The 13,486-nt window shown below is 35.7% G+C and overlaps 2 protein-coding genes across 5 annotated transcripts in view; one reads left to right on the top strand and one right to left on the bottom strand.

Annotated features, from left to right (window-relative positions):
- Positions 1-205: 205 nt before the first annotated feature.
- Positions 206-2,168, bottom strand: LOC109190378 (small ubiquitin-related modifier 1-like). The gene is made up of 3 exons (XM_019340842.1): positions 1,949-2,168; positions 579-728; positions 206-488 (listed from the first exon to the last, which is right to left on the bottom strand). The coding sequence occupies exons 1-3, from the start codon at positions 2,042-2,044 to the stop codon at positions 423-425; spliced, it is 312 nt and encodes a 103-aa protein (XP_019196387.1). The 5' UTR covers positions 2,045-2,168; the 3' UTR covers positions 206-422.
- Positions 2,169-4,261: 2,093 nt separating this feature from the next.
- The window catches only part of LOC109190448 (putative ubiquitin-like-specific protease 1B), a 26,478-nt gene continuing 17,253 nt past the window's right edge, over positions 4,262-13,486 (top strand). Inside the window, exons 1-9 of one of the 4 annotated variants that reach the window (XM_019340933.1) lie at positions 4,263-5,151; positions 5,247-5,340; positions 5,468-5,566; positions 5,966-6,052; positions 6,137-6,256; positions 7,314-7,417; positions 8,240-8,312; positions 8,467-8,576; positions 8,676-8,841. In XM_019340933.1, coding sequence (XP_019196478.1) covers positions 4,343-5,151; positions 5,247-5,340; positions 5,468-5,566; positions 5,966-6,052; positions 6,137-6,256; positions 7,314-7,417; positions 8,240-8,312; positions 8,467-8,529 — 1,449 coding nt within the window. In that variant the 5' untranslated portion in view covers positions 4,263-4,342 and the 3' untranslated portion in view covers positions 8,530-8,576; positions 8,676-8,841. The other 3 variants (XM_019340932.1, XM_019340934.1, XM_019340935.1) reach the window with 3 other exon arrangements.

The raw sequence follows: 13,486 nt of genomic DNA, 5'->3' as shown, positions 1-13,486 counted from the left end.
CAATACAGAAATTATGAATCTACAATACAAATATTATGTATCTGCAATATAGAAATTATGAATCTACTGTATCTAAATTATGAATCTACGGTTTAGAAATTATGAATCTACAATATAAAAATTATAAATCTATAATATAGAAATTATGAATTGGAACCGTGTGCACCTTGCATGGTGTACACGGTTGCACAGCATAACATTCCCATAATAGTAATAATAATGGTAAATTTTTAAAATTTGGTAATTCAATATCAATATCTAAAATATAGAAATATAGGGCAACCAACTAGCATTACTTACACAAGCCAATAAGCATTCCTTCCTACTAGTAGTATCATAAAGAACAAATCATATAAATCCTTGTTAACTAATGTCAGAAGAAACATTGTAGGATAAAATTCTGAATTTCTATTCAAGACAAGCTAAATGGTAGCACCTCCAGTTTGGTGAAGCATAGCATCTATTTCATCCCCATCCTCCATCTCCAACTGCAAAACAGAATTCAAATGGCTACACATTATGGTCTGTGGGGAAGTTTAAAGAAAAATGATTGAAAAAACAGGGAGAAGAAAGAAGACCTCATCAGGAGTCTGCTCGCCTCTTAGGCGGCGACCATCAAACAAGAATGCAATAGAGTTGGAATCCACAGATTGCCTGTCGCAGTATGCATTCATGAGCTTCCTTAGTGGAGTGCTTCGCTTAATCCTGAAAAACACTTCGTTTCCATCCTGCAAAAGTCGAAACATTTCACACTTTAGCAGCAAAGAATTCATAAGAATGGAACTTCAGTTGCCACTGCACATCTATGCACAAATCATGGTCTACGTAGGGACAACCCTAATCAAGTTGGTCAACGAGATTACATGTTCGACTCACAAGAAAGCGGCCTATTAGTCATCTTAGTTTGAACTGGCTAGCTATGGACAACCTAGGCTGGTTTACCTTCTTGTGGTCCTTTGCCGACTAGGGTCACAATGCAGAGTTTACCAGGTGCACACTCTCGGATAGTGATTATAGGTTTCTCTTGTCACCCCAAAAAATAATCATGGTATTTGCACAAAGACAAATTAAGGAAGATAAATACAAATCATGGTCTTTGCACAAAGACACCTAAAGAAAGATAAAAGTATAATAAAAGGTAAATAGAGCTTCCTAGCAGCTTCAAGTACAAGGGAATATATCAGATTTTGTACTTGAGATGGCTCAAAATTTTGTCAAATTACAAAATGTACCATGTCTCTTACTATTTTTAGTATTCAACATTGTTTCCTGTGAACCAAAAGGAACTGAAAAAGTGAAAATAAACATTGAATGAGGACAACAATGCCACCAGAAACCAGAGTAATAGAATACAAAATGAGCACCAAAATAATCATACTAAAGAGTCCTGCTCTGTCCAATTCAAAGTCTGATGCCCTCCAAAAAGTTACCAATTTTCCTACTTCATTGGTTTACAAGAGAAGTTAAATGTATTCCATGGAAATACAAAGAAAAGGCTAGAACATATTAGCCAATATAAGATGGCAAGACACAAAAGTTTAGCTGCATGACAAGAATCAAGAAAACAATTGAAAAGATAACCATCATTAATAATAACATCTTGCCCACAAAACACTAATAATGAATAATAAACACTAATAAACACAAACAGCAGTTCCAGTACTTGGCACTTTGTGGGTACAGAACAATTTTTTACATCCATGAACGATAATGAATAATCAATACCTTGCTACTTGAGAGAATGGGCATTTACCTCCAACTAGAACATAGATTAATGAATATTGGAATAGGAAAACGCAGTTGAAGACAACTAGACAAGGAATTCTAGATGATCACCCAACGCAAATCAGAAAAAAGGCTCCGAAAACCAAAAACAAGAAATCAAAACAAAGAATTCGAAATTTAGAGTATGAATAAGCGAGCGCAGAGAGTGGAAAAGAGGGTAGACCTGGCCCTTGACTTTGAGGTTGATATGAACGCCGGGCTGATCGGTGGGGGGTTTCTTGTCCTCCTGCTGCTGCTGCTGGGTGATTCCAGACGACATCTTTCCTTTCTTCTTCTTCTTCTTCTTCTTGTTCTAATGTTGGATGGTTTTCGCCGTCGCAGCAAAATTGAGGGATTTTTTGTATGACTCTCTGTACGAGTCTACGCCCCTTTTTAAAAGTCCCGCTCGGTAGGGTACATTGTACATACTACATCAGGGGTACCTATTTCTAAATTATTACTCCGTATATTTTTATTATGGAACTCTTAATTTTTTAATTAACAAAATCTATCTAATTTTGTAAATTTATTTATTGCCTATATGAAAAGGAAAAAAAAAAAAAAGAAGAGTAAAGTACCAAAATAGTCTCTCGACTATAGTGAAAGTACCGACTTGGTCCTTGACTTATTTTCTTGATCGATTCAGTCATCAACTATTTAAATTTTGACTCATATAGTCCTCTGTCTGTTTGGAGGTTAACTCTCCGTTCACTGTGAGGGCATAATAGGACTTTCATTCCTGACATTTTCAACTCCACCTACAAACTGCTACTCCTCGCTCATCGATCACAATTGTAAATCTCCATAAGACACCTCATTCGACGACACAGAAGTTATGGCTGCTGAATGCCGACTATACAGAATTGTCTTCCCTTTGATTTCAGTCACCTTGGTATCGGAGTCCGAGCTTCCCCTATTCGTGACACTCTCACCATGGAATCAAAACCTCCGAACACATCAGGCCACCGTCGGGAGTCATAGAGCAACACCGACACTGCTCTTGTTGCGGATTTTGGGGATCGTGGGTGGGTGTGATGAATTGTTGCGGATTTAGCTAATATGGATTGGCTCGGGGTGACGAAATTGTGGGCGGCAGACAAATCCCAGAAGCCTTCAACCTTGGAATTTTCGAAATTGAACAATTTAATGTCCTTTTTCTTCCGAAATAAGCGAGCATTTTTGTTCAGGTTGAAGGTGGCGGCGGTTGCCGGGTTGTCATTAAGAAACCCTATTCGTAATATTCTTCCAGCTCGACAGAAAGGCTCTGTAAATGTAGACCACCGTGTTCTACACTAAGGGAGTCAACGCCAACGAAATGCAAGAATTGTCGACGGTGTGGCTGGCACAGACATATGAATCCGAAACAAGAATGTGAAAAAAGAAAAAAAAAAAATGTCTGGAGAAAGAAAGTGGAGAAGAAAATGTCAGGAATGAAAGTCCCATTTTGCCCTCACTGTAGACGACGACTTAACCCCCAAACAGACGGAGGACTATATAGATCAAAAATTGAATAGTTGATGACTGAATCGGTTAAGAAAATAAGTCGAAAATCAAGTCGGTACTTTCGCTATAGTCGAGGGACCATTTTGGTAATTAACTCAAAAAAATATTTGACTACTTTTATTTATATATATATATATATATATATATATATATATATATATATATATATAAAAGTAGTGACACGTTTTTCCGACCACAGCTAACGTTGGAACATAGTTATTGCATAACTTTGTAGTATAATTATTATTATTATTATTATTATTATTATTATTATAATAATAATTATAATATATATATATATATATATATATATATAATAATAATAATTATTATTATAATAATAATAATAATAATAATTATTATTATTATACTACAAAGTTATGCAATAACTATGTTCCAACGTTAGCTGTGGTTGGAAAAACGTGTCACTTCAGATGGCTAGCATGCAGGGGCGGAGCTACAGTGGCTAATATGCCATAACTATGTTTCAACGTTGATTGTTCAATTCATATTATTTTAAAAATAAGAAATAAAATTTACAAAATAAATAAAAAAATAAATTTTGAATTGACGGTTCAAACCAAGTTGGTTCAATAATTATTTTATTTTATTTTATTTTACTTTTTTTTTTAGTTATGAATCGTAACCAGAATCGTTTTGACTATTTCGATTCGGTTGCTACCGAGTCCGGTTATGTTCAAACTGAACCGTGATTATTAATACATTTTTTTGAGTATGGTCATCTGTATATATACACAATAATTTGTTTGAAACGAAAAATAAATGAAATACTTAATTTTAAGGATAAAAATATCTATCTAACATACAAGTGGAGATATTGTCACTTTTAATATAATTGAGAAAACAAATATAAATACATAAATAATTAAAAAAAATATTATAAGCATATAACTTGGGAAAAAAAAAAGTGTTATTTTTCTTTTAATTAATGAAACTCTCACAACGCTCATAAAGTGTGACAAAATCCTTCTTCATTCAAAATTTATGTTATGACCTGGATCTGGATGCATCCGCGCTTCTCCAGAAGATTGTGCCGGTTTTTCGAGCTTCTGCAATGGAGGCGTTAGCTCCGAATCGGATACGGGTCGAGGATTTCTTCACTTCAAATTTCGACACTCTCTCTCCCAACTTTGATCACGTCTCCAAAAAGCCCAAGCTTTCACCTTCCCCGGCTCACCAGCCTCCCGATTCCGCGGCACCACACATTTCTGCAAAGTCCACAATCTCGAGGTTTTTCCGGTACCCGGAAGTTACCGCCCAGCTAAAGAGACAAGTCCACGCTCCTTGTAGACAAACCAGGTTCCGATTCTCTGCGAATTCGAGGAATTTTTCTGGCAAGGTTGATTTTGGAGAGGAGAATCCGGGTAGTAGAAGTGGGAGTCTTTTGAGTAAGCGGTACGAGAGGGCGAAAGAGAGTGCATTTCGCTGTTTGAGGTATGTAAGGAAAGAGGAGGATGTGATTGAGGTCGATAATGAAGAAGTTGAGGTTGTAGAGAAGGTGAGAGTAGAATATCCTCCAAAGGATGGTGATGAGGAAGTGGAAATCTTGGGTGCTTCCGTACGAAACGAGGATGAGGAGAAGGAGAGGACACTTAAACCCTCTAGTTCTTCGGGCGTTACCGAATTGGATAATCTGGACCTCCCATCGTACAAGAAGTTGCTTGATGCCGTGAATAAGAAAGATGATATGTTCAAAAGGCTCAAGTTTGATATCGAATTGCTTGAGAAACGCCGATTGCATTTGCAGACTCAGAAGAAAGCAGGGGAGGTGAAGGAGGTACTGTGTCTAATTCAGGAACCTTTTGTCTCTCTCACTGAGGAAGAAGATGCTGAAGTTGCTTGTGCTTTATCTAATTCCAATAGGTGGGGTTGCAGGTTTTCTAGAATGGACTGTCATTTTATTACTATTATTTCCTGAAATATGAGCATGTTGTATTTATTGGTTTTACTTTCTGCAGGCACAATGTGTTGGTAACTCATGAGAATTCCAACATTGATATTACTGGGAAGTTATTGCAGTGTTTGAAACCAGGGGCATGGTTGAATGATGAGGTGATGTGTCTGATTTTGTTTGCTTTATGGATGGTGGTTGGATTAGTAATTTCTAAAACAAAAATAAAAATTGAATAAGGTACCTAAAACCATTGCCCCATTAAGTATATTATTTCTTCATTTGCAGGTTATTAATGTCTATCTTGAGCTGTTAAAAGAGAGAGAAAAACAGGAGCCCCAAAAGTTCCTGAGATGCCATTTCTTCAACACATTCTTTTACAAGCGTGTATGTTATCCATTTTCAAGGGCTTTATTTTTCATTCAGAAACATTATTAAGAAAAAAACAGAGAAAAACATAATATGCCTGAACATTCTGTCTGTTTCTGTTTATAATGGTAACTGGTGACTAATTTGAGTAATTTCTAAGAATTTTCTAAAAATACACATTCTTCTGTAGTTGATTGTGTTCAATACTAACAACTCCAAAATACCCTGTGGTTGTTAATTTCATTTTGCTTTGCTCCCTGGATGAGATCCTATGTAGTGTGAGTTTAACTTTTTTGCTTATGTGGTATCATTCATGTGATTATAATTCATACATGACTTTTGTGTCTATGCATTTATATAAATAAAATTTTATCTGATTGTGCCCACCAACATATTTTGGTAATTTATTGTGCTTAGTTAACAAGAGGTGGCTACAATTACCAATCTGTGCGAAGATGGACTTCTCAACGGAAATTGGGGTACTGTCTACTTGAATGTGACAAAGTAAAATTTCATAATTGTTAAGCCTTCTTGTTGTTACATAACCAGAAATTTTGAGTGTGAATTGGTATTGTATTAACTGCTCAGATTTTTGTTCCTATCCACAAAGAAGTGCATTGGTGTTTAGCTGTCATCAACAAGAAGGATGGAAAGTTCCAGTATCTTGATTCATTGAGGGGAAGAGATCCTTGTGTTATGCCAATACTAGTAAGTTTTGCAGATATGTGAATGAATTTTATTTAAGAAAGATTGCATGTTCTTACCTTTTTATTTTCTTCACTTTCACTAGAGGTGCCAAACGGGCAGGTTTGCGCTGGCCCCATTCGGCATGTCATTGGCCCTTTTTTTTTTTTTTTTGGACTGGGTTGGCCTGGTTGGAAACATAAAAATTTAAGTCCCGCCCGGTTTTTAACCCTAAAAATTAAAAATTATATATAAGTATATAACTCATTTAAGTTGTGTTTTCTTTCTACTAAATTAGCTTCACAAGTTTACATATTTATTTTCAACTATTTAACTTAAGAATTATTACAAGAAAAATGAAGGAATCAATAATGTAGTAACATTAATAAGATTAAGTTTACAAATTGCAACTACTAACTACTAAGTAGTAGTAAGAATATTTTTTTCAATTTGAAACAAATAAGATTTTACAACTTTAAAATATTTTAAGGTAGTAGTAATTACTAATTAGTATGCTTAGTTAGGCAATTAGCTAGCTAAATAGTTAATACATAGCAATTTAATAGACATAAAATCAATTTCACAGTTTATAATGTGATAATCCCATGGGCCATTAGTCCTTTAAAGTATATGTATATGTATTTTATATTATTTATATCTTTTAAAAAAATGTATGGGTCAACATGCTAGACCGGCCCGGCCCGGTCCATGGGCCAAAAGTTAAAGTTCAGCCTTGTCTGTAATATAAAGTGGGCTAGCCCTAGTCTGCTCATTGTAATAAATGGATCACTCGGCCCAGCCCAAGTGAGGGTCTGGATTGGACTTCGGGCTAACCTGTCCATTTGACGCCTCTTACTTTCACTTGTCACCATTCCTCGTCTCTCTGTCCTCCCTCTCCTGAGAGGTGATCTACTGATCTTTGATCATACTTCGTTAACCATGACCAATAAAGGGAATGAGAAAAGGACTATTTCTCTTGTATATTTAGGGCTTTGGATTTCTTTTTTATTTTTATTTTTATTTTTTTCCCCCTTTAATTATTACAAAATACATATTATATTACCTATGTATTCATCTACAGGCTAAATACTTTGTAGATGAAGTGAAGGACAAGAGTGGGAAGCTGATTGATGTTAGTTCATGGGAGCAAGAATTTGTTGAAGACCTTCCTGAGCAACAAAATGGGTGGGTGGCCAAGTGGTCAAACAGCTTAAAGATTTTTTCTCTCTCTTTCTTTTCTATATCCTGTTATAGAAAGAAAATATTTATTTGGCTGTTACCTGCTGGCTTTACCCTTTGCTTTAATGATAGATAGCCTGTTTTTCTTGCAAAAGTTGATTACTTTGTTGGGTTTTATGATAGATAAAGGTAGTAGCATCTGCTTAGCTGGTGCAAGAATTGCAAATTTCCCTCTTAATCCCCCTTGGATAGTTAGATTTGTGACCACGCGCTATTTTATTTCTGCTATTCCCTAAAAGTTTACTGTTTGGTATTCCATTTCTGTAATAGCAACCTTCTGATTAGACTCTATGTCTTACATTTGGTCTTCCTTGAAAATGAGGCAATTGGTATTGAACACTAGAGACATTTGAGGGAAGTATAGACTTGTACAGGTTAATAATGTGAAGAATTATACTTGGCTAGCTGCCTACAGCCTTGGTGCCTTAGATGATCCCCCCATGTATTTCCCTTCCCTCACCTCATTGTGACATCCTCCTCCTGCTCCCTCCCCCCGGGGTGTTTGGTCCATTGCAAATATGTTTTGTAATTGCTCCTCCATTTTGAGCGGTGTGATACCAAAATATCCAATCTGCATTATGACTATTTCAATTTTTGTTTGATGTTGTTGAGTGATTAAAGAGTTGAGAGGCATTTTGATGTTTTGAACTCCAAATTATGTTGGGCATTCCAGAATAGTGAAGTTAAGTCCAACGTTACTGATTTTGTTGCCTTATGTTTGAGTTTCTTTCATCTGATAATGTGAATTGGCATTTGTATTGTACCCAGGTTTGACTGTGGCATGTTTATGATCAAGTATGTTGATTTTTACAGCAGAGACAAGGGACTTTGTTTTAGCCAGGTGAGAAGAAGCTTTTTATGAGATTGAAAACATATATAGAGCATATGAAAGGGAAGTCAAGAAACATTTTGGATTGTGGGATTTTGGTATAATAATAATAATAATAATGTACTAATACTGGTATTCTTCCTATGCTACTTCATTTTGGTTGTAGGAGCACATGCCATATTTTAGGTTAAGGACAGCAAAGGAGATATTGAGGTTGAAGGCCGAGTGATGATGGATTGGGCTTTCTTGGTTTTTGCCCTTCATACGTAATTCGTGGTTTGATGCTTCCACTGAATCTTGTCCATATTGATTTAGCCAAGAATACAATTTTAATTGCACTCCATATAGGTGTTCAAAAAATTTGTTTTTTCGCAGGCTCTGGGATCCAGGCCCGCCAATCTCAATGAGTACTATTAGTTGGAACGGTTGTGACTTAGGTAGACCATGTAGTATAGTTTGGGAATTAACAGAAATGGTGTCTAAGAAGTTACCCAATTTTATCTTTTGGATGGAACCGAAGTTTAATGATGCTTCCAATTAATTCTCCTTGTTGTCGGGAAAATGCTTAGCTACGCTACCATCGATGGTCGAATTACTTCAAAAATCAAAATCGGAAATTTTGATTTTATTGCCACTTTTGGCAACCAACTAACTGAGGATTAAGTTGAGTAAAAATTGTAAAGTTAGGGATTTTATCGTGTAAAATTGAGGTATTAACTCAAATGTCTAAGCATGACTATGAAAGTTTTTAGTGATTTTCCAATCATGTTTTGTTCATTATATGCAATAATCTTTCTTTTCAAGGTTTGGTAAGGGCAAGGCAGCTTATGAGGTGTTTAATAAGTTTGTTGACTTTGGTTGTCAACCAAATTCTGACACATTATTTCACCATTGAGCTTGTCAATAGTTTAATTTTTGCTAACATCCTCCTGGTTGAGCCCTTTGCACAAGTTCCTAGTGTTGTTTACTTTTTTCCTTTTTATTATGAATAAATGTACATTTTTAATATACTAAATAATGCATTTTCAGTACTCAAAAAATGAATATTTAATATATTAAAAATGTTAATATAATAAAAATGTACTTTATGTCACTGGTCCACCTTATAAGGTGAACATAGTCCATGGTATAATGATTGTTATAAGCACACAACCTTGATTTTTTTGGGTACATTGGAGGGGGCTATGCCCCCATTAGCTTATTCTACGGGTGTGAGCACCTCCTGCATCTGCCTGAAGAAGACCAATGATGCTGTCTAGAGGTTCTTCTAGAATGGACGTTCCTCGAGTTGCGTCTTGCCCGGTTGGCAAGTTTATCCGCGCATCTGTTTCCTTCCCTGAAGATGTGTAAGACACTAAACAACCTCAAGTTGGCCATTAAGTGAAGGCATTCCGTCACCATAGGAGTGTCTGCTTGCTCAGGTGGGGTGTCTCTATTCAAGATTTTAACGAACGCGTCGTTGTCCATTTCTACGATAACCCTACCCAGCCTATTTGTTTTACCATCTTTAGGCCTTCGCGAAGGCCCCACAACTCGGCCATAGAACTGGATGTGATGCCGATATTGGTTAGAAATTAAAACCGGCAAGCCAGGTACCAGCCCGCCCGCACTTGCATGGCCTGTGTTACCTTTCCTTGCACCATCCCGCACTTGCATGGCCTGTGTTACCTTTCCTTGCACCATCTTTGTTAAGTTTTACCCAACTAGTCATAGGAGGAGCCCACCCCACCCATTTACCGCAAGGTTTTTTGAAACCATTGTCGACATTACGGTGGAGCGTGTATTCTTTTATGAAAACTGACGTTCGCCTCACCACATCGTTCGGTTCACTCCAGGCGTTGCTGAAGGTGCCTTCCACATCTCCCATAACATGTGGCAGAAGTGGGATCCCCTGGAGGCGTGATCGTGAAGCCAGCCTTGTTTATCGCAATTCCTTCGAACCCAAACGTGGAAGGAGCCATGTACATTGGTTGAAAATCTGGAGGAGTCCGATTCGAAGTCTCCCCAATTATTCTTTTAGTTCTGTTAGAAGTATTAGCGGAGCAGTAAACCGAAGATTTGGAAAGATTAATATTCAAACATGACCGATATGAGAAGTCTTTCATGCAATCCATCATGATTTCCATCTGTTTTTCGGTCGCCGTGCCGAATAACATAAGATCATCCGCGAAAAAAAGATGAGACGCTCAGCCGTCCTCCCGTGAGCTTGATTGGTTTTCAGGTCCTGTTTGTTACCCTCTCTTGAATATCCCAAGAGAGTCTTTCCATGGCAAGGATAAAGAGGTAGGGCGCGAGGGGATCGCCTTGACGCAGACCCCTTTTGGGCTGAATGTAAGGCAGCTTCTCCCCATTCCAAATAATAGATATGTTGGTGTGCGACACTGTAAAGAGGAGTAATTGAACGAACATTTCTGAGAATCCAAATTCTTTCAACGTGTTACCCAAAAAATTCCAATTCAGGCTGTCGTAGGTCTTCCGGAGATCAAGTTTGGCTACTAAGATACCTGTTTTTCCCCCCTTCTTATTCATAGAATGGATCACTTCTTGGGTGAGAATAACATTATGCACACAACCTTGATGAGTTGATGATTGCATATTCAGTGTATTTTATATGCCATCTCAGTAGCATATTAAAAGTATAATGTGTTTTACCCTCCATCTCAATTCATATATTTTCGTTATATTTTTCAGTTGAGTGCATCTTACACAGTTACACTTCATATCAGTCCACATTTTTGTGCTTAGCTTCCTTCGGAATTGAGTGTTATAATTCATCTCAATTAATATATATATATATATATATATATATATATATATATATATATATTAATTTTGTTTTGAGTTTGATTTGAATAACTAATTAAATATCTTGCATAACTGTATATATTTTTAATACAAAAATAATTTCATAATAACACTCCCCTCACATTATCAATCTACTAAGGGGGGTGTATTCAATCATGACTTTCATAGAGTTTTAAAGACTTTTATGAACTTTAAAAGTTTGGAGGTATTCAATTCAAACTTTTAGAGAGTCTTTAAAAGTCAGGCGGTATTCAATCATGATTTTTAAAGAGTCTTTAAAAGTCGTGTGGTATTCGATTAAGACTTTTAGAGAGTCTTTAAAAGTCATGTGGTATTCAAAAAGTTACGAACTTTTGTAGACTTTTTAATTTTAAGACTTTTGTAGACTTTTCCTTCTCAAATATAAATAGTTGAAATCCAACCATCAACCTCAAGATTTCAAAATTTTCTTTCTAAGAACTTTGAATGTTTTCCCTCTCTATTTAAACTCTATTTTCTCCCTATTTAAACTTTATAAACCTATCTAAATTTAATAAAATTAATTTTTTCTTCATTATCCCATATTTTCCTCATACCTAAAACTCTACCAATTTTTTTCTCTCTCCTAAACTTTACAATCTTCCTCTAAAAATTTGAAATAATATTATTTTTACTTCATTATTGCTTGTTCATATTGATTTTTATTTTTTCAATAAATTTCTTCTACTTAAACCTATACTTTTCATATACTTATTAGCAAAAACTAGAACTGAAGATTAAACTTATAACTTATAGCAAAAACTAGAACTGGAGTTTGGGAACAACAACTTAAAAATCTTTAACATTCACAAATACTTAAATGATTTTATTGACGAATGCAGAACCAATGAGTGTGAAACAATAATCAATATTAATGTGATCAGCAGCTAATTAAAGCCAATATAATGCAGTAAGTAATGTAATCAATCAAATCTCACAACCTAAACATCCACTTTGAATCATTCTTTGCAATTTTTTAAAATAATATAGTTAAAAAAAAAAGTAAAGAAAATGTTTAGTAAGTAGTAACAATCTAAAAATAAAACCAATACAACATGGCACCACCCCGCTAACTGACCCGACAGTTATGTACCCAGATCTTAATTACACCACAAAAGTTAGTTCATATGTAAGTGTAGATTTGATCTAAATCTTATATATTAACGTAGACTATCATATGTAACCTTGTGAGATCGATACATCACCTTAGAAATATCTTACGTGGTCGAATCCCGAAGAGACAACTTAAATGGAGGATTTAAATAGGATTTATTGACATAACTATCTTAAATGTATGTGATGGATACCCAACATGGGAATCCGATTGGACCACCTAGCAACAAATCGGGACGTAACCAACCGATCGATTTTCGGCTCCCTAAACTAAATTACCCAAAACCCCTCCATAAACCCCAAATAAATACCCCTTAATTACCCATCATAGCCATTATTCCCATTATCACCCATTAAAACCCACTACTCACTTAAATTGCCCATTAGTTATCCATAACCCCCCACTAACTACCCATTTAAACCCCATTATGGTAGAGAGCCTACACCACTCACTCTCCTGCTATAAAATAAGGGTGAAGAACAAGAAGAGTGGAGACTCCAATTTTTCTACTACTCACTAAATCATTGAGCTAAGCCTATGCGGGACTGTAAGTACTCCACTTTTTCTCACAAAGACGCCATGTCTATGTACAGAGCGTTATGCTGTGCAACCGTGTGCGCCATGGTTACAAAAACGACGTCATTTTGAAGTCCAACATTAACTCAAAGTAAAAATAATAATTATAACATAAAAGATATCCCCTAAACCAAACATGTATATATTATATACCTCAATTTTAACCAAACATATGAATCTAACATTCCTAGCAATCTAACATTCCAAAAGGTAATCTAACATATATTCCGTGAACCAAACGGCCCCTAAAGATTGAATTCCAACCCTTAAGGACCCCACACTCCAACCCGATAGAATATTTGAGAAGATATAAGAGCTTCCTTGATTATGGCCTTGTTTGGTAAATAAATAGTTAGCCTATCACCAAAATTTGGCTTATTTGACCACTATTAGCTGTTTGACTTAGTTAAATAATCAATATGAGTGTTTGATTAATTAACTTTTTGTAACAACTTATTGCTTCACAATGCTAAAATTCAAAAAGCTGCTCAAAGTAGCTTTTTTCGATCAACTTCTTGAGAAAGTCATTTTATATGTAATCAGCTAACAACTAATTTACCAAATACTTTTTGATAAGTGCATTTATGTCCATATTTTTACCCCTTGTATAGACATATTTTGAGTGACAAACACTTTGATTTTATGCAAAGAAGTGCCTTAATTCCTTTGTTTA

Source organism: Ipomoea nil, unplaced genomic scaffold (assembly GCF_001879475.1).
Source record: "Ipomoea nil cultivar Tokyo-kokei standard unplaced genomic scaffold, Asagao_1.1 scaffold1576, whole genome shotgun sequence".
Lineage (NCBI taxonomy): Eukaryota > Viridiplantae > Streptophyta > Magnoliopsida > Solanales > Convolvulaceae > Ipomoea > Ipomoea nil.
Note: the sequence above shows the minus strand (reverse complement) of the source record. Positions and strands in the feature narration are given on the sequence as shown.

What these genes read in the sequence shown, in the direction of transcription:
- LOC109190378 (XM_019340842.1), bottom strand. Translation starts at nt 2,044, where the DNA reads ATGTCGTCTGGAATCACCCAGCAGCAGCAGCAGGAGGACAAGAAACCC. An exon ending in ACCTCAAAGTCAAGGGCCAG is followed by an intron (nt 729 to 1,948) that starts GTCTACCCTCTT and finishes CGACTTTTGCAG; the next exon opens with GATGGAAACGAAGTGTTTTT. An exon ending in GCGAGCAGACTCCTGATGAG is followed by an intron (nt 489 to 578) that starts GTCTTCTTTCTT and finishes TCTGTTTTGCAG; the next exon opens with TTGGAGATGGAGGATGGGGA.